This window comes from Electrona antarctica (assembly GCF_951216825.1).
Source record: "Electrona antarctica genome assembly, chromosome: 6".
In the NCBI taxonomy this organism is placed as follows: domain Eukaryota; kingdom Metazoa; phylum Chordata; class Actinopteri; order Myctophiformes; family Myctophidae; genus Electrona; species Electrona antarctica.
Window position 1 is genome coordinate 11,445,687 of NC_136811.1, and position 27,952 is coordinate 11,473,638.

A 27,952-nucleotide genomic window follows, 5' to 3' on the forward strand; every position below is an offset into this window, starting at 1 on the left:
TACCGCTATACTTGAATTTTATTAGGGTCCTCAAAAAGAGTAGATTGTACAATATACACATTGATATTTACAAAATGGCAGTTTCATACCAAATCTGTGGAGGGATGAGAGACTGCGGAAAAGGGGTTCGTTGCAATTTAATGTTTTTGTTAGTTTGCTGCAACATAAACTATCAAAGCATCATCAAAGCAGTACAAATACTTACTACCGAGAGTGGCTAGTGGCACTCAGCAAAAGAAAACGAAAAACAAAACTGTCAACATACTCAACATAAAAAAGGATGGAGGCAAAAAGAAAAGGACAGAACAAATACTAGTTAGATAGAGATAAGTGAGAAAGTGTCAAGAGGGAAGAAGGAGGGATGGGGATCTAAAGCCTGAATTATACTTAGTCGTATGACTGTGTCGTGTGCCGAAGACAGCCCATCTACAAGGTCAACGCGTCGCAGTTGCCATGTGTCGAGACCTCGTAGGTGGGCTATGCAGAGCACCCGACACCGCCGTACGACGCGGCAAATTAGGCATAACATGCGAGAAGTCTGCAGAGAAAATGAGAGGGGATTTCAGTCGAGACGAGTCATAAGTAAAAACGGGGGAGAAATGGAGCCGTAGTGAAGGAACATGGGAGTTCTTGACGTGTAAATATGAAGGGAGGTCATTACAGAAAGGTGATGAAGAGAACAGTACATGGGAGCAAAAATAATTACCAAACGACATGACTGGGTATCGGAAGGAACACGGAACAAAACATAGATCGTTAGTACTCAGGAGTGAAGTTTCTACTGACATGTAAAAGTGAATCCTGTGTTAAAAAAAAAGCTTTCACAACATTTGCACATAGAAGAGAATCAACAGTGTAAATCATCACAAGCAGTGAACCAGCTTGTGTCAGAGAGAAAAGGCAACATGGGAGCGCACACAAACACAACTCTAATGTCGTTTCAGACAGCCTACCTAAAGCTAAACGGATAAACAAACAAAAGAAAAAACACATCTTGTGTCAAACAACACATGGTTGTATTGTGGGGATATGGAAAGAATGCATTCAGTAATGTCCAGACTCATTTTGATCTTGAAAGGAGCTATGTAAGTTAGTAATTAACAATTCTCATGCAATAACACAATTTCATAAAAACTAGAATTTAGACAACTTGTAATGTATATCCATTATCTGTGCAAAGATGTGAGCCTGAAATGCAGACTAAAAATGTATCTGGACAAACTGAATACCACAACATCCTGGCTTTACTTGGAGGTTTAGCAATACCTACATAAAATATGAAATTATGCTGATTAACTGATATAGCTGGCCCAAGTGGGAAAGACAACATTTCTTTTAGACTGAGTTTTACATGTAAATGTAAAAATAATAAAAGAAAAGTAAAAAAAAAAGAAAAAAATATTCCAAATTGACAGACAGATTGCTAAGGATGTGAGGCTCCCATGTATTTTATCAATCAGTGGTATGGCTTGAACTTCACGGCTCAAACCAAGACTTGTGTTTAGCACACTTCTCTCTGTCTCCACGGCTCGCTTCAGGAGACGCTCCCATTTAAAATCACTCCATTTGCTCCTGCAATGCAGTACTACAAAAAGAAAAATAAATGAAGAGGACTAGGGGTGTGTTGGGGGAGAGAGAGAGAGAGAGAGAGAGAGGGGGAGAGAGAATGTAGGGGAACGGAAGAGAGGGATAGGAAGTTGAAAGGAGGGAGAGGAGAACATGTTGAGATTATTTCAATAATCAGTTATCAACAATGATATTTCTGTAATAAGGTCCAACACTGAATACTTTCAACAGACAGTTTACATAAGGTCTGATTTTGCAACCAGGCCTTGATGGAATATTATTGTGCTGCAGAAGCCTTAACAGGCTTGAAAAGGTGTTCAAATCCAAATGACGTTTGCATGAAGCAACCGCTAACTTTGCGCACATGACATTACCAATGCAGTGATCCAGTCTAGAAATATCCAAATTGATTTCAGACAGCGTGTACTACAAACCATCATGTCTTCATTTAGCGTGAATGGATTAACAGTTTGCAACACTGGAATAAACTACTACTTTAGCGATCTCAACTATAAAATAACTCTACAGAACAATGCATCAAAACAGATCTAGGAGACATTTGACAAAGATTTGGTTTAGAAGAGCATATAAATGTGTATATTGAATTCTTTTGACTGATAGTTTGCATCAAGTAATCAAACAAATTCATTAGGTTGAAACTTTACAAGCTACACAAAGGAAGCATGGCAAGTATCCACCCCATTTTAGTATCGAGCATCAACGTGGTGCAAAGACGACCCTCTAATCAAATGTACTGTACATATCAACACCACAAGGTCTAAAGAGTTGCCTTGAGAAGCACACACTTACCCCTGTGTGAATAAACAAAACAAAAAAAGTCGCTACACACACAGTAACTGAAAATAAATCACAGCAATATAATACATTATGTACAAAAATATAAATATTCTCTGTAAATCAACAAGTGGGTTGGACAGGACACCGGTGTTCACCCATTCCCCTTGATCAATGACACCATGTACGCCCAGTCCCAATACCACAGGTGCTGTTGCCTGCATGTGCATTCCAGCTTAATACTGTTCATGAAAACCTCTCCTGGAAGCACACTATTCTAAAAAGGGACAACGGTCACATATAGATTATTATTTTTCTTTTCTTCCATCGTGTGAAAACTAGTCGCACGCGCAACATGAACCCTCCAATCCAGTGGAACGTTCCTGGTGGTTTTAGAATGATGTCGAGTGGGTTTCCCTTCTAATGTTTTGCAGGGGATACTCTATGCAATATCATTCAAAGAATTCTAAACAAACCTGCTACCAAACGCCGAGACTATGTGGACTGCCAATATTTTTGGGACATTGGAATCAATTCATCATTTTTGTCATCTGTGGGCGATCACAGAACATGCAACATTCGGTATTAACACTCGCATTGTTCAAACTGACATGGTTTATGATGACCATCGTAAACAATGTCTAACTGACCAAAGCTCCTCGCATCATTACAAAGCCACCGCCACTGAAAGGGAGGCTTCATGCCAAAGCTTCTGGACTAAGGCTATTATCCGTTTATGCATTTCCCCAATTTAGAAATATTTCATACACCGAGCATGTAGATCAATTTGTGGATTGGCCATGAAGATTAAACATCACATACTTAACTTTAAATACTTGTGTTTGTATATTTTTAAACAGTGGAAGGTATTTATATATCTTATTCAACCCATGTTTAGCAGATGGATGTCATTATGATCCCATGCTAGGTCATGTTTTTTTTTGTTGGTGGTTATCATCACTCCAAAAGTGATGAGACAAAAGCCAATACTGCTGTCCATAAAGGGGGGGAAAAAATAAACACCCCACAATGAGATATAACCCTTCTCACTTAGAGATGGAAGCTATTCACATTACTTCAATGGAAATGCCGTTAGCACCCTGGCAGGGCTGTGCCTCCAACTCCTTCCTTCAACAGATGTCCAATTCTCTTACCAGCCATACATACGTACTCCTTGCCTGGTAGCATACAAACCACTCCACGTTCCTTCACCCAGAAGCTTGTCAGGGGGGCGAAACCCTGGCTGCACGGTTAGGAAGGACCTCATCCAGCCGCTGGGCAGAGGATCCGTAGCTGCTGCCCTTTTGTAGAGGGTTGGTGGGACGCCACGTGGGACGCCTGTGGAGCTTACGATGGAAGGGCGCGTGCTGCTGTGGTGGTCGGCCGTTGCTCCACCGGGGGGAGGGAGCTGCTGTTGAAGGAAACGCTGTGAACGGGGGAGGGGTTACTCCGGACGGACGTCTAGTGGAAACCTCAACCTGGGGAGGAGCAGACTTCCTTCCTCTGCATGCGACAGACGGGGCCCTAGACTGGGGTTAGCGATAGGGATTCCCTCCCCGGCTCCAAGACTGTGGTCGGACCATCTTGGTGTAGAGCGTCGGCCCGTTTTCCATTACTAGAAATAAAGTCAATACATACTGGACTGATATGCGATACGGAGACTAGGGATTTACTGGATGGGGACGTCGGGCAACGATTTCTTTGGCCAGCCATTTGCTAAGTATGAGCGGTTTAACAGTGGTGGTAATTGGCAAGTGGCTAATATTTAACTGAACCAGGAACCAGGCTTTCACATTTCTCAGTCCATGGATTTCAAAGGCAGCGGAATGCTGTCAGGCGGAAACGGGACAGATCAGCCAATTGTAGATACTTTGAGGGGAAAGGGGGGCGGGACAGGACATACAAACCACCAGCTCTTCTTCAGGTCGACATGCTGGCAGCGCTTCCACGTCAGAACGGGGGCTTACAGTCTCTACAGAGGAACATGGCCTGAACGTGGCCGGTCCCCAGGCCAGGCTTAATGTGGACGACGACCCTGAACGATGGCTTTGAGGGCTTGAAGCTGTCGAGGAGCTTTTCTGTATATTCACTTGGCTGAGGAAGTCTCGAGTCTTCGGGAGCTTAGAGCTGTTGACTTGGGGAAGGAAAAGAAACATAACAAAACACTGTTAGCTTTGACATCTGAGGGCGGGGTAATGGATGGAAGGGGGTGGGTGGGTGGGTAGGAGGGGGCGTGAGGGGGGGAGCTCTTCCCTGATTTGACTCGTCACTTTGCTGCTGGAATTCCTGACCAATGCCTGACCTGAGATCTTCACTAACGTCTCTGGTCTGATTAATTAAGATCTTGAATGAACGCAGAAGGTGGAGTGGGACGCTACGCGCTAAGACTACACCGTTGCAGGAGTAGTGTATGCAGGTGCCCTCCCTCATCCATATCTGTGACAGTGGGGGGATGAATCGGTGCGTGTTCCGCGCCTACACTCTGTCTGGTACTGGAGTTTGCTGGTGTACACCTGTCGCTAATGGCCACTTCCAACGTCGCTAGTCTAGCCACAACTCTCGTCTTCACTAGCTGAGGTATGCTGAAGTGCAGTGCATTTATACTATAGGGCAAAGGGGGGGTCCCTACCACTCCCTATGGGTGTCCCTTTTACTGTGTTTCCCACGACCAACCCGGAATCCCTCCCTATTGCCCATTTCCCTCCCCCCCCCCCCCCCAATCAGGAAGCAGCCAAAGAAGCTGAGCTGGCTTTGCAGTCTATCTTGTTGGGGTCAGAGGGGAAGAAAGTGACCCCCAGACCAGTAACAAAGGCCATGCAGGAGTCTAAACAAGGGAAGCCCAGAGCGGACTGCACATACTGCACCGGCAAGTCAGGTCTGAACCTGGAGGACAGAAGAAACACAAGGAGGTCCAGGGTCAGTGTTTCATAGTGAAAACATGACAGGTAAAGACATCATCATGGTAGAAACTCTTCAGCCACATCTCCCCCCCCCCCCAAACAGGGTAGAAAAGGAACCTGAAAGACTCGTTTTAACCCATTTAGACCCGATTCTTAAAAAAATGTCTTTTAAATCCTGACAGTTTTCTGAAATACCTATGTTTCTATATCAGTGGTGCTCAATATTTCATGTCAAGAACCCCAAAAAGTATGTATTTGGCCGCCGACCCCCATCGGAAAATATGTCGTTCCAGGGACCCTCCCCAGAAGCAAAGATTTGAGTCAAAAACATTCACTCTGAAAGAATATATATTCAAATATTTGCGACATTTTTCAAAAATAGCAGACCTACAAGTTCATAGCGCGGCACTCAAGCCGCGCTATGAGCTTGTAGATCTGCTATTTTTCAACAGCTAAAGCACAACATAATGCTTGAAACACCAAAAGGGGTTCCCGCCCAAAGTCACACTCGATTTTCCTAGCATTCATTTATGTCCAGAAGCACATCTTAAGGAGAATTCCATGCAAGAAGGCTTTCTTACCTTTATTTGTAGTTGTTACGTCCCCACCAAAGAGGTCCAGGTGTTATTTTGTGCAAAACCTCCTTATTGGCTATTTCCCCTACCATAAGCCCTAAATGAATTGCATTGAATGGGCATTGAACGGGGCTATGGGGTGTTGTGCTAATTTGCTTATTTCCATCGCTCAAAATTATTATTTTTTTGTATATATCCTCTCTTCATAATGTAAATAATATCCCAAGCGGCACACTTTACTACTTATTTCGATGGAAATAAGTGAATTAGCACAACACCCCATAGCCCCATTCAATTCATTGAGGGCTTATGGTGGGGGAAATAGCCAATAAGGAGTTTTTGCACAAAAAAAACACGTGGACCTCTTTGGTGGGGACGCAACAACTTCAAAGAAAGGTAAGAACGGTAAGAAAGTCTTCTAGCAAGGAATTCTCCTTTAAAAAGGAAGAGTGGAGGAACACTGATCCGTTTACAACCAGAGGGAACAGATGAACAAACAAAGAAACAACTTACGTTTTGAGTATGGCCCTGAGTGCGATTTTCCTCTCCCTCTCCAAGAACTTGTCTATGAGGTAAGAGGCCATGCGCGGGGCTTCCTGATACAGTTTAAAGAAGCGATGGTAGTTGCCGAGAGCCCAGGCGGCGCGGAGGGCGAGCGCGTGAGACACGCACACGTCCCTCCGCAGCTCTGGAGTCAGGTACACCAACTCGGTGGTCAGGTCTGCGGGGAAAATTTTAAAAAAAGTTCTAAATCCTCCAGGTTTCTGAAATAAATATTTTCACGATTTTTCAAAAAAAGCAGACCTACAAGCTCGTAGCGCGCCACTCGGTGGCGCGCTATGAGCTTGTAGATCTGCTATTTTTCAATAGCTAAATTATAACGTAATGTTTAAAACACCAAAAAGGGTTCCCGCCCAAAATGGGTTTAAAAAAACACTTTTCAACCGCTCTTCATATAATAGGTCCTCACTAATAATCATGATAAAAATGGCACATTTTTTTTCCTACTCAGTCCGTGTCTCATAGGAGGGCTGTGGGCAGTTCAGAAACCCATCCACCAGTGACATCATCGATGGGGAATCCAAGCTAATAGAAACTGCAGGCTTTCTAGCCCTGAAAAGTTGCAATGCGAAAATAGAAGCCATAATATAAATCTAAACATTTTTGTAAAAAAAAAATCTTGTTTAAAATAAAATCTGCCTAACGATGATGTCACTGGTGGACGGGTTTCTGAACTGCCCACAGCCCTCCTATGAGACACAGACTGAGTAGGGAAAAAATTGTGCCAAAAATTGTGCCATTTTATCATGATTATTAGTGAGGACCTATTCTATGAAGATTGGTTGAAAAGTGGTGAAGTGGTCGAGAGGAGCGACATAACATTACAGTTAAACTAGTTTGTATTGCCACAGCTCTGCATCATGGTAAAATCACACCGTGTGAACCGAGCGGTGCAACAGTGTCACTTCAGGTCACCCAGCGGTATTGCAGCTGCCGGTACTCAAATAGACATACGGACACACAAAGCTGTTCATTGGTGCGGTTAGGCACCGCTCAAAAAAAGTACAAGTGTGCATCTCCCAAGAACTTCACACCTATGCCATCTGGACAGCCTGGATCAATCATCTATTTATTAAAGGCAAAAAAACAGCTTGTGTTATAATAAGCAGTCAGTGTATGACACGTTTGCTTTTTTTGCCCTCAATAAATAGAAGATGATCCTTGAGTGCCGTTAATTCCGTTTGTTTTCACAACTCTGTAGATTACATTACTGGGCTCATGTCCTTTGTGTACTGTACCGGAGGACATGTACTGTACTGTGTACTGTACCGGAGTGGCCTATGTGGGGGCATGGCTGCTGCTCTTTGGAGCACCAGTTTTCTGCTTTTACACAACATTTCCATACAGAAATATTTTTGATTTGCACACATCTTTGTGGTTTTGCATTTTTGATGATATAATGCATTTGACTGTGTGGTTACACAGCATGTCATGCTTTAACCCATTCAGGCCTGACCTCAAAATTAAAAAAAAACATATTCTAAAGCCACCAGTTTTCTGAAATAATATTTTCACGTTTAAAAAAAAATAGCAGACCTACAAGCTCGTAGCGCGCCACTCGGTGGCGCGCTATGAGCTTGTAGATCTGCTATTTTTCAATAGCTAAATTATATCATAATGTTTAAAACACCAAAAGGGGTGCCCGCCCATAATCGGTTAAAGCCCAGTGTCTGTTTTGTACATGGAGGTGTGGATTGGCGTCTCCTTACCTCCAGAGTTCTTAGTGAAGATGTAATACATCAGCCTGTAGGCTGTGAACTCTCCGATGTTCTCCGATGGGTTGTCCTTGTACAGGGCCTTCAGCTGGTTCTGGCACTGGTTGAACTCCGCATGGTCCCCCTGGTAACACAATTCAAGGTTTCATTATAAAATGCCACAAAGACTTCTATTGTAAACAGTTTTGTCATTTTTGAGGGGCCCTAACCCCTCCAACGTCTGGCTTTCAGTGTCATGTGGCAGCCAAGTCTATGGACTTTAAATGTTTGAAAACAATAGATTTTATTTGATAGATTACTTTTTATAACCGGTTAAAACAATGAATTTGATTACCCTTTGCACCTCAGCAGTCTACAGTTGGTAGTTGCGAACAAAGTGATTGCGAACGAAGTGATTGCGAACGAAGTGAGCAATTACTATAGAAGCCGCCCTAGCTTGTCTGTCTGTCTGTGTGTCACGCTGTAACACCACCCGCCTGCCACCAGAGGGCTTAGGTCTCTGTGTGTGCGTGTGTGTCAGACTGCCACAACATCTTTGTTCGCTTCCCGCATTTACGCGTCTTACTTGTGCTACATACTTTTGCTTTGTCCATCAGCTTCTGCCTGTTTAGGAGTCAGCCCAGCTCCTTATCCAGACATCAGTCATATAACTTAACTCTCTTTACTGGCCTCCCGGCATGTGCACTTAAACCTCTCCAAATGATTCAGAATGCTGCAGCACGCTTGGTTGTCGTCACACTCGGACCTAGTGTGGCTAGTATTTAACGAAAGGCACAGGTTGAAAACTGCAAAAAGAAATACTGAAATATTCACCAGACAGAATCCTTGATGATGCAGGGACAAGTCAGTTTTATTAACCCTTTTTCTTTTTACAGACCAGTGATCAAACATGACGCACAGCAAACTATTCATTTACAGCACTAGACAAGATTGGTCCTGGCTCTCTCCTCAACAGTCCTTCCTTGACTGCCAGGCAGAGGCAGGTCTCCCTTCCTTTTCTTTGTCATCAAAGTTTTTTATTGATTTTACAATAAAGCATACAAAATACACATGACTTACACAAAAGAAAGAGACAAGAAAAAACAAAAAAACAAAACACAAATAGCAGTAAAAAAAAAAAACCCCATGGACAACACCCCTCCACATTCTGTTGACAATAGTGATTATATTATCTGTAATGTATTACCAATTACAAATTGATAATGCAACCATCCTTTAATAGCAGGTCTCCCACATCGAACTGCCATGTTTCAGTCAGTGTCCATTCTAGTGCCACAGGTATTTACACAAATGACCCCGGGCCTTAACTGGAAGTTAGCTCACGGATAAGCAATCCTATTGCGGGAGGATCGCGAGATAAAAGGGTGTTACGATTTTGTAGAGATGTTGGTGGTATGCACCCTACACTGGATTCAATACAATCAACATATATCAATACAAACAAATATCATTCTCTGCAACATAAACAAGAATAATTCAAACTTTAACCCCATTTGTGTGATATCATTCCTGTTATAGTAAGTTTTAGGTTATGGGAAAAATAACATGGAACTTATTAAAGGTTGTTAAATGTAGTGTCAGTGGCAGGGTGAAGTGCCACAGTCTTCAACCAGCCTAAACATTCACATGTCTTCTCCGCTCCTTCCATTGGCTCCCCGTTACTGCCAGACTCTTCTCTCTTCTGGCTCACAACCTTTGGAATTAACTCCCCAGTGTAGCGCCGAGAGAAACTAGGATACCAGCCATGAACGCAGCATCTGTCTAAACCACTGTTTTCCAAAACACTGGGTCGGACTCGGGACCCCTTTGTGGGTTTACTACATTGTGTTTTATTATTTCAAAACATTTTCCAAAAATATTCCCCAAAAAGATTTTTAAAAAAAATCATGAATTAAAAACAGAATTCATGAAGAAATGAAAGAAAAATCTAAGAAAGTAGAGAAAATAGCCAATCTACAAGCTCGACTTCGCGCAGCGTTGTGACCGTGAGGTTGTGAGGACTGTCGTCACTAGTTTCGGTCCCGGGCAAACATCTAATTTCTCTTTTGGGTCACGGGCTAAAAGGGTTTGGGAACCACTGGTCTAAACAACATGCTATCTAAACAACAATGTGTTACCAGGTCACCAGGCAAATAATCCATCCGTCTAAATAACATGCCATCTCAAAGTCACAGATTAGTCGCCATCAAGTCTTTGTCCTTTAGAGAAGCTCACAGAGAACCTCTGTGATGGGTGGCTCACCAACAACCGCAGTACAAGACCCACAAGTGTGCCAGATGGATTCTCTATTAGCAGAAGAGTTGGCACTGGTATTAGCTAGGTAACTGTAGCTGTGTGAGGGGCAATGGTAGCTGTATGAGTTTCCACTTTTAAGGTAGACCTTCCCTTTACACAGACACTCCCATTGCTGTTGGGACTGTCGAGGGTGCTGTGCAACATCTCCAGAGGCCTTCCTTTCTCCCAGGTAAACAAAGGGAGACAGCGTGCCGTCCATCCAGTCATTATTGCCTGTTCTCTGGTATGGGGTCGTCGTTAAAGTGAGGATTTCTGTCCTCTGGTGTGGGCCGCTCCTGTTGAAAAATGATAAAGTCGAAGCAGGGACGTTCCAGAGCACTTCTACTTTTTGGGGTCGTGATGTTTCCTCATCTCCCTTTTCATCTGCAACTTTGATCACCTGAGATGAAACACTTCGTGATTGAGAGAAAACACTTCGTGATTTAGATGAAACACTTCGTGATTGAGATGAAACACTTCGTGATTGAGATGAAACACTTCGTGATTGTGTTTCATCACAGAAATTTGCAATTTCATAATAATGTGTTGCGAGAGAAGAGATCTGTTTGCCTCGACAGCTCAATCCATGGACGTGTCCACTCACGACAATGGATTTACAAGGCAACTGTCCACAGCCACCTCCACAATATAAGTGTCCAATTTGTCCATCCATTAAGTTCTTGACATATACTTCATTGCACACACCTATGGTCCAGTCACAGTCTTCAGGAAGGCTAACCATCCACTTAGCAATAGCAGTGGAGTTATCACTCTGGATCCGAAGGGTGTGGGCGGGTCGTTTCTCTGACGTTTCTCTGCTATAGAAAACCTTCCTGTGGTCGCTGGACATCGACATGCCTTTTCTCAGCGACTTTAGGTCAAAGGTTCCGACTGAGTTGTTAGGAAGGTCTTCCAGGTGGTTCTCTGGGTCAACCAGGGTCAGCAGCGAGCCGCACAACTGGACTGCGTTCTGTACCATCTCGTCTCCACCCTGCCTCAACTCCTTAAGCAGCTCGTCACGGTCGCTCCCTGGCTCCAATCCCTTCCTCAGGTCCACAGCTTTGGCCTTCTCCACATCCCGATGCACCCCAGAAAACATCTGCAAGAAACGGAAGGTATCCCTCTCGCTCTGAGCCGCCTGAAAGCTGCTCTCGCTGGTTTTGATGGACACCATACGGGCGGAGACGGAACTCTGGACACTGGACAAGGCGAGGTCTCGCAGTTTGGACACGGCCTCGACGAGACGCACGCTGGACTCGGCCAACTTGCTCCGTTCTCCTTTTTCCCACTTCTCCAAACTCTCGCCCTTATCCGTCGTCTTGGCTAAGGCCTGCTGCTCAACAGCAAGCTTCCCCGCGAGCTCTTTGTGGGCCGTGGAGTTGGTCTTCATGTTGTGCAGACGGTGCTGGTCTTCAATGGCACAGGAGACACACACACAGGTCAGATCGCTTAGACAGTAGTACTCCAGCACCTTGCCATGTTGGGGACATTTGGTGGCTCCGCCTAAGCCGGCTTCCCCCGGGGCCAGGGGCTCGGTCAGAGGGTGACTTAAAAAAACGGGGGCGGTCAGGTGGGCCTGTAGGTGTTGGACACACATGGAGATTTCACACTTCATGCAGGTCTTCCGTGCCGGCCTCCGGTCCTCCTCGGTGCACATGTCACACAGAACGGCTTGCTGCTTGCTGTGCTGCTGCTGTAGGCTGTCAGACATGTTCTCAGACGACAGCAGATCCTGGGTCTGCTGCTGTAGGCTGTCAGACATGTTCTCAGACGACAGCAGATCCTGGGTCCTATAGTAGTTTGTTTTCGCTTCCCTTCTTCTTTGCTGTTGTAGTGTTCCCCCAAGTCAAGACGCGCCACTTGTTTGTATTTGTCGCGATTGGTCCGATCTCAAAAGGTTTGACGAGGGTTTAGACGTTCTGTTTCTGGTGCGTTAACCTGCTTGTCACCGTGGCGATCCCAAGTCTAGTTGCACTAATGCAGAATTTGAGACTTTGGAGTTTGTCATAACACGTGGACAGTGCTCTTTTATTACCGTCTCCTTATCACAGAGTCTTTGACACACATGTTCTGCCACACCTTTCGCACACAGTATATCGTCGCTGTAGGACAGACAACTTGTACGCCAAAAACAATCATTAAAAGACCATAGACTTGACTTGCAAAAAAATAAATGATACCTACCCTAAACATTAAAGTCCATAGACTTGGCTGGCGACATGTTATTGTTAATTGGGCTCTAAACAAACATTAAAAGTCCGTAGACTTGGCCACAACATGACGTAATTTCGGAAAGGTATGCATTGCCCTTAAAAAATACAGGACCCCACAGTGGGAGCCTCTCACTTCACACAAGTGTCCAGCTAATCTACAAGCTCGCAATGTGCTGCACAGTGATGCTGTTGTGAGCTTGTAGATTGGCTATGGAGTAGGTCGATACAGAGCATTGCTAAAAATAAATGTGCACAATAGTAACATTTTAGGTGAGGTTCATAATCGGGGACAATGTTTCCTAGCGAGGTGAATGCATTGTCATTTGAAATCGTCAAAACAGGAGCTCACCTTCTCCAGGGCGATGCGTGCGTGACACTCGTACACTTCCACTGTGAACTCTGTACGCACTCCTTGGACCTGAGGGAGCAAGGACAGACACCAGGCAGAGACATATTATTATTATTACTTGCGCAAGCAGAGCGCACAAGTACTGTAATCCGTTTGCGTATGTCGGTCGTATGTCGGCCAATCAGGGATTGGCTGATGGCGTAACTAAGGTACGTTTGTACAGTATGTATGTATGTTGGGGTAAGAATGGTGTTCCCTTATTGGCCATGTATGGCCTACTTGTGTGCAAGGTGCAAGTTGGCACCTCGACAGAGTCAGTTTCAGATTGACAAGTCATGGGGCACTAGTTAGCTATTTTCTTCCGTGTGTAGACATTTCACAACAATTAGGGGTGGAAAATAAAATCGATTCATAGATTATGGAAGATTATGAATCGATTGACAAATGTAAAAATGCTTTGTAGTGAAATAAAAAGATAATGGAGGTAAATGAATATCTTTTCATCATGGATCATTAGAAAGCATTTTGTTTAGTTAGTCACACAGTGGGGGGGGGGGGGGGGGGGGAATAAATCATGTATCGGATTTGAGATGCATCGATTTATAATTGATTCGTAGCCATCGGAATGGAATCGCCAGGTACATAAGAGATTTCCGCCCCATGGCGTGGCTCCCATTGCATCTCGGACCTCAGGTGGCCACCAGTCTCATTGAGACAACAGACGTCATAGCCGGTGACCGACACCACTAAGACAATCGGTTCCTACAGAGCCAAGCCGTGAAAATCCAGTCAGTACCAGCATACCCGTGTGCTTGTACATACTGCATCACACAGGCGTCGTCCTGGAACTGTTAAACATTAGCCTAAAAAGGGTGTCTGGCGGGACAGCTAGGCTCAAGGACTGTCTAAAGAGGACGAGACGCGAAGACCGTACGGGCGACGCCATGTTGCTCCATGGTGCTCCATGGAAGGAAAGAAACATGCGCAGTTGAGACCAGGAAGTTGTACATGCACAAATTTGGGCTTCGCGTCTCGTCCTCTTTAGACAGTCCTTGGCTAGGCTGAGGAAGTGCACGCACCGTGAGGTCCTGCCGTATGGATTTCATCTGTTCACAGGCGTAGGTGTAGTCCTGGTTGGTCTTCCAGTGGAGCTTCACCGCCAGCAGAGACTTTCTCAGCACCTGGACAACACAACACACAAGGTGCAGCGACACATCACCGCCTGCCCGATTCCCAGCATGCTTTATCACAGGAAGCCTGAGGCACGTACAACACCGTCAACACTTGTTACGTCTTGCAATTTATAAAATAACTCATTTTCGCAGAAACTAGAAAGGTCCGCAAATCTTCTGGAGTGAAGAACAAGACCTCATGGTGATATTTTCTGTTCATAATGTTCATTTAGTCAGTCTAGCATATCAAAATAAAATAGACAAACAGGACATTAGAACCTTGACCTTTAACCACTCAACGTGTAGGCATATAATTAGGCAAACTATTTAAATATCAATTAATAAAAAAATAAAAGAAAACAATTATATTCATTGTATGATGAAGTATAAAGCACTTAAGAGCTTAAGCAATATAAACCATTATTTTAAAAGATTCTTTGATATAACCCCAGTTTGTAGCTGTAGAATGAAGGGGGCGTTAGCTCACGTGCACAGGACGAACGGTGGAGGCGTCTGGAGCACAGGTGAGCCTCAGGTAGATCTTGGTGATGTCCTGGCTGGTGCCTACGATGGGGCAGTCGTCCCAGCTGATGCCCTCCTGGGTGGCGTTGGGCAGGTCCAGGCTGTTTATGGACAGCACCAGGGGCTCCGTCCGGAGCTGCTTGTGGAAGCGGGCGGCGCGGCTCTGCTTCTTGGCCTCGCGGTTGGGGTCGTGGAAGTCCAGGCCGGCGTTGCCGCCCTTCCTCTTCTTGCCCCCCATGTTGGAACCGGAGTCATCCATGTTTCTAGGCCAGGGAAGAGAGACGCTTTGTCATACAACGCAGGCCTTCCTGTAGCCACACCAAATTAAGTACCGGTATACTATCACTGTGTAAAAGCACAAAAGATGTGATTAAAATTACTTTAAGTTGCTCCAATGATTAATCAGGAGTCAATTGGGCAGTTTTGCAGAAATTCCGTACAGAATTCCTTTTTTCCAAACTTGCAATCATTTGTCAATCGATAACCAGCTCGATCTGGAACCAGCTCGACCAGCTAGATCTGGAACTTTTCTTTTCCTTCCATCCTACTCCTTTTCGAACATTCCTTTTTTTTTTTGTTATGCTCGTCTTTTCAGCATTGCATTTATTTAGTTTGGAACTTTACGTTATAAACCGATTCATTAAACGAATGAATGAATTCACAATACCCAGAATAACAGCAGAGTGGAATGTTCCAATGCTACTGTGGAACGAACGGCTAAGGACAAAACGGCTGAAGGATTTTTTTACCTCCTCCCTCTGTTGGCTCGTCCTCCTCTGCCCCGCCCCCTCTCTCCGCCGCCCCGCCCCTGGGCCCGGTCGTTGCCGCGGCCGCGGCCTCCTTTCTGGTTGCGCCTGGACAGCTGTGGCCGCAGGTCGCTGGAGATGCTGTTGTCCGACTGGGAACCGGAGTCGCTGCCGGAAAACACAACCATGTATGCGTGTTTAGAAAGCCACAAGGCGTCAAATCCAAACTGCTGCATATCATTGCCGTCGGGCAGGAAACCTCTTATACAGTTGGGTGCCACCGATATTGTCCCTTATCATTTGACCCATTTAGGCCTGACCTCAAAATTTCAAAAAAATCCTTCTAAATCCTCCAGTTTTCTGAAATAAATATTTTCACGATTTTTCAAAAAATAGCAGACCTACAAGCTCGTAGCGCACCACTCGGTGGCGCGCTATGAGCTTGTAGATCTGCTATTTTTCAATAGCTAAATTATAACATATTGTTTAAAACACCAAAAGGGGTTCCCACCCAAAATGGGTTAACTGTCCTTTTGCGCAGATCACGCAAACCTCAGCAAAAATAAAGATAAAGAGTTTTAAGATTTTCGTTCTCTTCGGCTAAACAGGCAGGGAACATTTTCGATGACTGTCACTTTTGTGCAACACAGAGGATTGCGCAACAAGCACTCCCAGGCTGTAGAGCGATGCGACCGGTTTTGATATCACTAATTTGACGGAGATAAATCAATCTCGGACATCTACGTCATGGGCCCCGAAACTGTTAACGTTACCCACTAGCCTTTACAAAAAAATGCAACTACAGTCAATTTAGCTCGGATCCTTTTCCAAGCGCAGGGCTCACTTTTCAGAACTCTCGTTGCATCTTCCTTTACCTGCGCCTGTGTCTCTGGTTGCTGCGGTCGCGGTGTCGGGCGTGTGAGGGCGACGGCGAGCGCGAGGAGGAGCGCGAGGAGCTGGAGGTGGGACTCCGCGTGGAGAAGACGTTCCTGTATCCGCCCAGCCGGTGTCCCAAGCCCCTGCCCCGTGCGCTGGCCGCCGCGCCTCCTCCTCCTCCTCGACTCGCCGAGTTGTCCACCGTCCTCGGAATGTTCTCCCAGCGAGACGACTTGGCCTTCAGTCTGGTGGAACAAAACAAAACGTCCGTTAGTATCAAATAAAAAAGGGGGTGGGGGATACATAATAGACAACATTCTTTTTGCATTTTAATCTACAAATGAGAAAAGGTAATAACAACAATGCAGTGGCTCATTTTGTCAAGTTGAAATGTCAACAGAAAAGACCGACAGAGCAACCCTTTATTTTTTCCTACGAACGCAAATTACACAACATTACACTCTTAACCCATTTAGACCTGGGAACGATTCTACAAATGTCTTCTAAATCCTGACAGTTTTCTGAAAAACCCATGTTTCTATGTCAGTCGTTCTCAAACATTTTCATGTCAAGGACCCCCAAGATTATCTGTAATTGGAACATAATGAAACACCAAAAGGGGTTCTCGCCCAAAATGGGTTAATAAATCAACCGTGTATTAGTGAAAGGCTCTAAAATGCATTTTCGCATCGCCATTGTCAAGTGCAAAAATAATAATGTAAAATGTTTTATGAAAACATTTTAAAGAAATGAACGTCAGGGTAAATGTGGTTAAAAACTTACTCTGGCAGAGGCTCGCGGGTCCAGTCGATGGTGTAGGCGGAGCCGTCCTTTAACCGGTCCTGCAGGACCTCCTTCAGCACCTTCTCGGTGCGATCCTTGTCTTCCTCCGTCTCGCAGGCCGTGAAGCAGCGCTGGACATACTCCTTCATAGCCTGGGGCCAGTCCTGGGGCCTGGACACACACACACACACACACACACGGGCAAAGGTTAGAAACAAGGCCTGCCCAAACTATTGTGCACAATTGAATAGCGAAAAGTCCTCATCAAAACTTGACATATTATTCGTTCCATACTGGCATAATATCATGTAGGACATGTTTTTTTTACAGACAGTAGGCTGACAGGAAATGGGGAGAGAGATGGGGGGGAAGACATGCAGTAAAGGCCGTCGGGATCGGGAGTCGAACCCGCGGCACACTGCCAGACTGGATTACCAGCCAAGGTGCCTGGACCACTGAGCCATGGCCCAGGCCTTAGGACATGCTTTTATCCTGCAATCAAACTAGTCTCTCGAGAGATGTGTGGGCTCCCGCAATTTTCAAATGCTTCCATCTAACAGTCTGTAACGTCAGAAGTGTTGAAAATTAATAGAAATTAAAGGTGATGCCATTTATTTAGCTGCTTTCACTGAGAGCCTGCCATCGCGCAACCTCCAGCTTTTCACCAGAGGAGAAAAACTTTAGTTTTTTTTTATCCAAAATGTGTCAGAGATGTAAGTGTCGACATGTAAATATGAAATAAACATGTAGCTAGGTGTAATGTTAGAGACCACAGAAGAGAACCTTTCAAGCCCGTTTTCTCAACTCGCTGTTTTCTGCAAGACATTAATCTATAAGCCATATCTCCAAAACTGGTGGGTCAAACTGAACAACCAATATGTCAATTTGAAGCTAAGATATGCTTTCATATGACATGAAAAAAAAAATCCAATCCAGTCCCTCAGTCAAATTTGGCCACAAAATATTTTCATGAACACTGTGCCATGAATACCCCTCTGGGCAGATGACAGCTTCTCGTTCTCAATCGTTTAAGAGGCAGAATTACAGACTCTCTGTAGCATGCTAAGCTTGTGGAAGAGATAGCCTGGCTTGGGATACTATAATGCAGCATACCCCTGCCACAGTGATCGATAGGACAATAAACTACAGACTAAAGAAGTTGGAAAAGAGCTGCGTTTTCACCTCATCTGCGCTGATCCTGCTGCGTTGGCTGTGGACGGGGAGGAGGGTGAGGGAGACAATCCTGACGGCTGCTCCCCTGGAGGAAACGTCTGATTGGTCATCACGTAAGGCCTCTTGGGAATATTGAACTTCACAGCACCTGCATTGGAGGGCGCCTCTGTGGACACACACACACAAATATAAAACAGCTGGTTATTCGTTCAGTTTTAATCTCTGCCAAGTAACCATGCGTTTCCTATTCTGGGTATGTACCATGTACGAATTCAGATGAATGCCTATATATATATATATATATTCATTGTGTTAACCAATTAGGTCCTGTATACTAAATTGTTTGATTAATAGAGCTAAATATTTTAGCAGGAATATACAAAATCACAATATTTTCACCTATGACATGCCAAAATAGGGATGCCAGGTTGAAAGTGGTTAAATGTAAGCAATGATATTCATATTGTGGAAGCATGTAGCCAATTATTCCTGTTCGATAAATTGTCTTCATTGCTGCCAGCTGCTCAACCAAACGACACGTACTGTATACCAAAAACGACCTTACAAACTACAAAAAAAACTCCAAATAATCGTACGTTTCATCCTGTGCCAGAGTTGTTGTCCTCCTCCTGGTTTTTGGTTCTTGTTTTTGTTGGCGTCTCCTCCTCCACCACCACCACCTCCTCCACCACCACCACCTCCTCCTCCACCACCACCACCTCCTCCTCCTCTGCCCATGCCTGGCCCGTACTGGCCTTGCTGCTGCTGCTGCATCTGCTGGGAGTTATTCTGGGCGGCCTGCTGGTACGCATTCTGGCTCTGGTAGCTCTGTCCGTAGTTGGGCCTGCCCTGGCCGTGGTTGTACGCCTGCATGTGGTTGGGGTCACCGGACGGGTACGGCATGGGACTGGTGGCGCCGTAGGCGTTCTGGGACGGCGAGGGGGGGTACTGGCCCGGGCTCGGCGGGGGCGGGAGGGACGGCGGAGGAGGCGGAGGGGGTTTCTCCGAGGCAGTCGGGCTCTGGGGGGGTTGAGGGACAGAAGGGGGAGGTGGCTGGGGTGGACCGGTATAGTTGGACGCCTGGTCGTCTATTCCTGGCACCGGAGGAGGCTGTAAACACAAGAAGGCGACAGCTTAGGGTTGTCGTGACCCCCGTGACCCGTGCGCTCAGATTGTGCTCTGTGTGATCAGCACATGACATGTGGACTGGAACCTTGCGCCGACATTTCTCCGGGCTTTATGCTAGTGCTGCACGATTCTTGTGAATCTCGATTTTCCTCCACGAGAATTGAGATCACGATTCTCATTTGTTTTCCATGAAAATGTGTCTTTTGTCTTTACTACATTCAAAACGTGGCACCTGGAGTCAACTACTGCGAATTAAACAAACATCAATATGCTAGCAGATCGGATTGAAAATCTTAAAATGTGAATAACTCTTGATCTAAATCATTCTGTCCAATTCTAAGCAAAGATTATGTGTTAGATGGCACATCGCGGTCGCGTCGCTAATCGCGTTAGAATTAATCATACCTCCCGTTGTTGTCGGTCGCCTCGGGAGTGTTTTGGCTACATCAAGCTACTTCAGCTACATCCGGGATAGCGCCTGGTGCGTCGCTAAATGTGCTCCGCTGCTATAAATCGCTGGGCGCTCTGATTTAAATGGATTAAATAACCCTGGGCGTTTAACGTGTTAAAAGCATTCCACACTGAGCGGTTGCGAGTTGTCCCCTTTGAAAAAGTTGAAAACCTATAACATCCATTTGTCATATCAAGTCACATGCTTTTGCCTCCAGCCTTCCTTCGTCATTCAAAGCAAAAGCAGCAGACCGGTGTCACGGTGAGCAACGTCATTTAGCATAACATGGTTATTGTCAATTGAAAACCTTGCATCTCCAAATTATTTTGTATAGTGCAATGCTACCGTTCATACCAACAGTTTAAGTGCCAGGGACGTTAAGACGAGCCCGATATCACTATGTACTGATTGCCAGGGCCGTTGAATCGATATTTTAGAAAATTCCTCTAATCTGGTGTGCAGGTTATGACATGCACATTACATGCACAATAGAATTACATTTTCTTTCTTTTATTTATAATGGGAAAAGTGGCACCCAGGACCAAAACTGGTGTCCACCCCCTGGCACCCAAGTCATTTGGACAGGTTTTTCATTCTTCCAGTTAATGAAATGAACAATTTTGGATTTAGGAGAGTTTTTAGGAGACTGTAATGGACCAAATGTTTTTTGTTTTGCTTTTATAAACCAGTATTTTACCAAATACGATCATATGGCCCAGCCCTAGTCCCTACCCCAACTGAGGGAATGTCTGGGCCATAAATGGAGGTCTGTATCAACCACAGATGTCAAAATTCTCTTGCCAAATGCAACAGGAATGCTAAAGGAAAAAAGGGAAAGGATGAAACGACTCCTTGCACTGAAGTGTTTTGTGTGGGCGAGAGGCAGTCTTGCTTTATATACAACCCCTTATCTCGTTTCCAAAATCACATTTACTGAACTCTCTTTGAACTCACAACTCTCTGAACAGCAATTATACATCCTGTGTGAACACACACATGCAAATCTGTTTGATGTAGGACTGTGGTTTAACCTTCCCGTGAGGAATATGAAACTGTTTTTTGACCATAATAAATACATAAAAACATTTGCATAAGAGAGTTCCTCAATTTGTCATCATTGCCATTAATAGCCTCTGTGAGTAAGACAAGGTATCCATAGAACAAAATTGATAATTTATTAATAAATATAATATATATATGTTTGTATCATGTCATGTACCTGTCCATTGTGAGTAGGGGGTCCTGGGTAGCCGGCAGGAGGTGCACCGTATTGATTTGGTGGATAGGTACTGCCATACTGCGAATGGAACAGGGGAAAGAGACGGGCATTCAGTTAACTTCATTGCAATGTAAGAGAACTTTATTTGCCTTAACCCATTTAGACCCGTGGCCGATTCTAAAAGTTCCTTCTAAATAACTTCTAACTTTTCTGAAAAACTTCAAATGTTTATTTAAAAAAAAACAGCTACCCCAAAAGGGGTTCCCGGATTGAAAAGGTAAAAACCCCAAAGGGGCTTCCCGTCTTAAATTGGTTCATCCATTGGTTAATTAATTTGTCTCCAATGAAATCCGTAGGTCAACGTGTTGACGGAATTATTACCGTTGCGGTTTGCTTAACCCATTTTGGGCGGGAACCCCTTTTGGTGTTAGCATTATGTTATGCTTTAGCTATTGAAAAATAGCAGATCTACAAGCTCATAGCGCGCCACCAAGTGGCGCGCTACGAGCTTGTAGGTCTGCTATTTTTGAAAAATCGAAGAACGACTGACATAGAAACATAGCTTTTTCAGAAAACTCTCAGGATGTAGAAGACATTTTTAGAATCTGATCTCAGGTAAAAATGGGTTAAACAGTTAAAGGTTAAGGTGGCTGGTTGGGATGTTGATGTGCAGATGAATTACATCGTCATAGAAGATTCACAGGAAGGATGAAACATGGATACATACGGTAGTACACTAAGATACATTCTCCACACGAGTCACGACAGCATTAACGGAGACACACAAAAGCACGATTGCTGTAGGAGCTTGTGTGCGAGCACAAAAGCTCTGGCGGCCAGCAGCATGGAGTCACATTTTACCCAATCAGGTCGCATGACCTAAAATAAGTCCGACACAGCCCTAGTCTAAATTTGTGAAAGAAGTCTGTCTCTTATCAAGTTAACTATTACCTACAGTCAACAGTCAAAATGTCTCGATATTGCCAATATTTAAAAGGTATATTCAGTGATTTCACTTAATTCAAATATCACTTCTTTCTTTTTGTTTTGTTGTGATAATCCTCCCTAATATAGAGTGTGTTGACCATATAAGGAGTTCCTCCCTGTCCCCAGTTAACCCCTGGGGTCAAAAAAACCTTAAGTTTTGTTTTTGGCTAGGTGGCCCAGCCTTCCGCCAATCATGATCGAGCGGGTGTGCGAGCCTTGGTGTGCGTGCTGTTGGCCTGTTGCGTGTCCCCCCCACTGTAGTGTGCACATCTTGTTACCGGGGCAGACCGGGGGGTTTTCCCAAATCACTGAATGCTACTTTAACCCATTTTGACCAGAGATCAGATTCTAAAAATGTCTTCTACATCCTGACAGTTTTCTGAAAAAGCTGTGTTTCTATGTCAGTCGTACTTCAATTTAAAAAAAATAGCAGACCTACAAGCTCGTAGCGCACCACTCGGTGGCGCGCTATGAGCTTGTAGATCTGCTATTTTTCAATAGCTAAAGCATAACATAATGCTAACACCAAAACGGGTTCCCGCCCAAAATGGATTAAATGTAGAAATCTAAATTATTTATGCAGCCATCAGAAAAAACAAGTTTCTGCATACTGTACTTACTGGAGCTGGAGCCATTGGGTAGTAGTACGGAGTGTACGGATATTGGTATCCAGGATACTGCTGTTGGTTCTGTTGGTTCTGCTGGTACCACTGCTGATAGTACTGCTGCTGCTGCTGTTGCTGCTGTTGTTGTTGCTGCTGTTGAATGGCTGTGGAATCAGTGGCTGCTGGCTGAAACTGACCCGGCTGGAAAGATAGATAGAGATAGACAGACAGAACAGGATTGATGATTAACAAAGCCTCACCAATGCATGTATAGCATTTAGCTGCACCCTGGCCTGAGTTGCTGTGACGTTGAGGTTATTGTGACTTGCGATGCAGTGGCGATCACAATGGAAACAAGCACACTGGTTAGCCAAGATGCGAAACGTCTTCCTCAGCGTAATCATGTTAATAACGTTTTCAATCAAAAAAAAATCTGCATTAAGTGTAAAACATGCCGACTCTGACTGAGGGTTGTACTGTATGGAAAAGGATGATCCATTGACCACAATTTTCAAGCTCTTATGAATGAATGAATGAATGAATGAATCATATTCATCATATCATATTAGTACGGATGTGAATAAAAATCGATTTGAGTCGATTTGACTCATGCTCATCCCGACTCAAATAGAAATCAAAAAAGATTATTTTATTAATATATAAAAAATAAATGTAATGGCTATTTCAAAAACGTTACGGTTTTCAAAATGTAAAACATTTTGAAAAACAAATGTTTTTCAAGTGGGAGTGATAATGTCACTGGCAAGCACACACGGCCCCGGGTGTTACAGTGACCGATCACCAATGCCTTGCAGTCTGTGGTGGTTGCGTAATCATTCGACCGTATTCAATGGGTCAGCACTTTTGGTGTAACCCCGGGTGACGGACTGACTGACCGTTCAAAGTCAACAGATAAACAGATAGTGTGCTATCAAATCAGCTGCTATCCTATTTTTTTTATATAGATTATAATTGTACTTGTATTGTGATTTGAGAAACTGAGGTATAGGTGACGCAACATTGTGATCGTTCCAAGACAGAAACACACCAAATGATGGAGACATAACACCCTTTTCCCCACATACACACACCTCTGCTGTGGTCCGGTCAGCCTGTGCAGGCGGCTTGGTAGACAGGCTCTGACTCTGACTTTTACTAATGGAGGCTAGTGCTTGTCTTGCTTTCTCCCATTCAGGGTTCTCATGGACCTGGCCTCCATCTCCGTAGGACCTGTCATTAACAACAAATAAATGTCAGTCAAAAGGCTCCAAAACATTTAACACTTTCCCCCCCAATCACGAGTTGACACCTAGAACGCCCGGGGGTATTTGTAAACATTAAAATCAGGACGTCCAGCGATTTGTTTCTTCAGGGCCCATTTCAAGGTGCCCATCTTGGATGTAGCTGAAGTAGCCAAAACACCCCCGAGGCGATCGACAACAACGGGAAGTATGATTACTTCTAACGCGACGGGACCGCGATGGGCCGTCAAAAACATAATCTTTGGTTAGAATTGGACGGATAGATTTAGATCAAGAATTATTCACGTTTGAAGATTTTTCCTCTCATCCACTAAAATGGAGGGGGACCACTTTGGATGACGTCCCAACCGGAAATGACATCGAATGTTGCCCAACAGGCACTCCCAGCCTGTGGAGCGGTGCGCTCGGTTATGATATTATTAATGTTCCGTCCTGTGATTAATCTCCATCCTGGGTGACGAGCGGAATTATTTAATAGGACGGAGACCTCTGTTTATGCCGCTCGGAGTGTTAATTGATTGTAGAACAGCTTCCCTCTTAATACCGAGTTACGTTTTCATTGTTTAATTCGCGTTTTGAATACGTTTTAACTTTTAAGACTTACGGGGCTTCCATCGGACAAAGTGGGATAGGTGACACGTTTTGATGACTTCATCGGAAAAACATCCGTCACATGCAAAGGGTTCTGGGAAATTGAAGACCAATGCATTCCAATGGCAGCGGTGGCACGTAGTGGGCGCTTTCCTCCTCCGCCAACTTGTGATCGCCACTTTGGATTCTTTTTCAACACTACGACAGTCGTTCTTCAAAGGTTAGTGAAATCCAGGTAGTGAATGTGGCATTGCAATGCAATTAATTCCACAGTCAAACTGTTAAAGTAGGGTTTAGTGTGGTTACCTAATACGATAAGGGTAAAGATCTGGGAAGGCCAATTTGTCAATGAAATAGCACTGGTTCAAACTCCTGGCTTCATTGATTTTGGAAATTTGTGTACCAGACCACCGTACCATTTCAGGTGGTCATTTCCTCACCATTTCCTGAACCCGCTGCAGTATCAGCTAGTACCCATAGGGTTTACAAACTGTGGGAACATCTTTCTGTTGAGATACCCTTTGCTTATATTCTCTTCAATTATATTGTTGTCTAATCATATCCATTCATCTTAAAAAAGTGCCAAGTAGTTATGGCATAGTGTGATCATACAGTTTTGCTGAATATTATGAGTATATTATGTTATTGTATGTCTATGCTTGAACACTTGACCCACATGATTAGTTGTAAGTTGTCTTCCCAACAGAATACCACATGAAGCAGTTAATTCAATCAAGGCCACCATGATATTCACTTCAGACATGATGTACATACTGTGACAATGTATAGTATCCTCTCACAGGGCAAAAAAACCCATGCTGTGTCACACCAGGCCAGAAATAGGCACCTCTCAGTAAGTATTGAGAAACGAACATACATCCATAGCAAGTGTTCAAGCGATGACTGTTAACCCATTAGTTCCCATAATTCTAAAGGCTGTGTTGTCTTCTTTCCTCTTTAGGTTGAAAATGGCTAATTGGCTATATGACCAATATATCACCCCAAGGAAAAGCAGAAGTCTCCGGGAAGGGGACGCACAGAGATGATTCAGTGGAAATAACCTTTTTGCATTGTTAACGTATAAATGGGCGAGGGAAAGTTAGGAGAGTGCGCCAGACTTCATGAACTGCCACTCGTTGACTATGTATTGCTGAGAGGGAGAGCATTTTGGACGCCCAGAGATCTCTACTAACTCATTATATTATTCAATCTGTAATATTTTATCTTTATGCAATTTGATTAAATACATGTTAAACCTTAATACTTTTGTCCGTTCTTAAACTTCACCAATTAAAGGACGCACAGAGATAGCGTGCTCCATGAGGGTTTTCTAAATTGTCTCACTGCACTATTGTGTTACTATCAAGAGCATATCTCCATCAAAACCCCTGGTTGAGAATCTCTGCTCTAGTCTGGTCAGGCCAAACTTTCAGCAAGGTCAATGAGCCGAGTTCAGCACTCTACAGACTTCTCCGTCTGGACTTGCAATATGAACACTTTTATTAGGCAACGTTTCGGTCAAAGACCTTCTTCGGGCATCTAGTTAAATGTCCCAAAAACATTAGTAATAGCGCTTACTTTTTTACTCAGGGTGGATGTGGAATTGTGGATGTTAATGTAGTCGGACATCATGGCACATGAAGAGCAGCAGACCAGGATTTTGCAAACTATATTTTCACCCAGTGTCAATTTTCTAATGTAATCCTGGGCGTACACCTCCTGACTTCATGCTTCCTTCTATGCATGAGTAGTCCAAGCCGCTTCTTTTCACCTGACAGGGGGGAGTTTCCCCGGTTGGACGTAGCCAATCACGTGGAAGGAACACTTTATTCCAACCAGTTCATTTGAAAAATTATTTTCTGTTTATTAAAGAGCTGGAGTGACAGTGAGACCCATGTTACTGAACACACACTATATAACAATGATCACTATCAGAATATAGTGATTTAACCTTTTAACAAAAAAAAAAAAGTTTTAAGCCAAAAAACAAATCACTTATCACCTACCTTAGGCTTTAATAGTGCTTTACAATTTTCTTACTATACTTACTACTTTTTCTACTTTTGTTTCTGCCAGTACCAAAATAGCAAGTTAACATTTTTCAGTATTAACTTAAATAATGTTAAATCATTTGTTTATTCACAACTGAACTCTTTCATCGTTTTAAAAGGGTATATAAATTAGGGTTACATTCACACTGACAGTTTGATAGATGGGAAATATGATATCACATGTAAAATCTGGCATCAACATTGCTTTTAGCAAGCTCCAATGTTTGTTTACAAACCTCACCAATATAAATAAACCTAATATTATAGACTACAGCCCCATACAGAAAATACAGTTGTAAACTGTTGTCCAACTAGTGTTGCTTTTTGTAACAAATCACTACTAGAAACTACCAAGAAGTCTAAATAATCTGGATCAAGTTCAAGTGCCATTCCCTTTTCTTTCATTGTTGTGGTGGTGTCAGTAACCCGGCATTGTTTCCATTTGTTTCACGATCGATTGGGCCTTAAGTTAAATGTTACTGTTAAACAAAAGTGACTTTACCAGAAAGTCAGTCAGGGCTTTTCCTCTCAGCCATGTTGGTTCTCTCTAGCGATAGTCATGGCCTTGTAATTTGTATAGCCAACGTCGGGCCTCGACCAAAACTAATATACGACGACCCAGAGCAATATGTATGTAACCACTTTGAACCATGGTGTCATGTCATTATAGGGAAGACAATTTTAAACACAAGCAAAACAACTAAATAAAGCTTAAAATAGTAAAGAAAAGAAAAGAAAAAAAGTACAAGTAAAGCCCACGACGCGCCGCTCGTGGGCTTGCTTGTTGAATCCGATCGGCTGTTTTCGTTCTTTCTGCGCGACACCGTGGTACGAGGAAGCACACAGCGGGGGATTTAAATAGTTAATCATAATGTGTGTGTTGTTGTTTATTAGTTAATAATAATGCTTGGATGATGATTGACAACCAACCACGACAAAACATTGAAAACTAACACCTACCAGGCTGCGGTCGGCGCGCTGGTCGCGTTGGCCGCCATTTCACCGCCGACCTGCTGGCTGCAGTGAGTCAGTGCTGGATGATCAACGCTAGCAGGCTAACGTTAACCTAGCTTCTCTGCTGCTGCTGCAATGGCGAAACGTAAACAAGATGAAGCCCGACCCGATGTTTCTAGCTATCTAAAAAAATATACCAGAATTATCTATAATTTACCGAAATTTACGACACTAAATATATCAACGGACTGACTTAAGAGATATTCCGATGAAAACGCACCATCTGAAATGAGGTAAAAATGACGACAATCTTAATAATTTTTAGTTGTGTTCTTCATCAACGCGTACTAGTAAGTAACTTCCCTCTCTGGGCTGTGTGTGTCTGTGGCACAAAATGGCAGAGAGCAGCAGAGAGACATGAAACGTAATCACGCCTTCCGTTACATTGGGTACTTTGTTTTGCCTTTCATCCTTACTTTAAAAT

The 27,952-nt window shown here is 44.0% G+C and overlaps 1 protein-coding gene across 2 annotated transcripts; it reads right to left on the bottom strand.

Moving 5' to 3' along the window:
• leng8 (leukocyte receptor cluster (LRC) member 8) lies at positions 1 to 27,851 on the bottom strand. 2 transcript variants are annotated; one of them, XM_079504181.1, is made up of 17 exons: positions 27,749 to 27,851; positions 27,475 to 27,598; positions 23,702 to 23,840; positions 22,626 to 22,811; positions 21,019 to 21,096; positions 18,919 to 19,330; positions 18,817 to 18,879; positions 18,230 to 18,386; positions 17,048 to 17,218; positions 16,264 to 16,509; positions 15,392 to 15,556; positions 14,608 to 14,905; positions 14,028 to 14,129; positions 12,949 to 13,017; positions 8,107 to 8,236; positions 6,350 to 6,557; positions 1 to 5,244 (listed from the first exon to the last, which is right to left on the bottom strand). In XM_079504181.1, exons 2-17 carry the CDS (start codon positions 27,510 to 27,512, stop codon positions 5,082 to 5,084), a joined length of 2,625 nt encoding a protein of 874 aa, XP_079360307.1. In that variant the 5' UTR covers positions 27,513 to 27,598; positions 27,749 to 27,851; the 3' UTR covers positions 1 to 5,081. The 2 variants fall into 2 exon arrangements, with proteins under 2 accessions (XP_079360307.1, XP_079360308.1); XM_079504182.1 differs by having other exon boundaries at positions 18,230 to 18,368; positions 18,802 to 18,879; positions 27,475 to 27,843.
• Between the last annotated feature and the right edge of the window lie 101 nt (positions 27,852 to 27,952).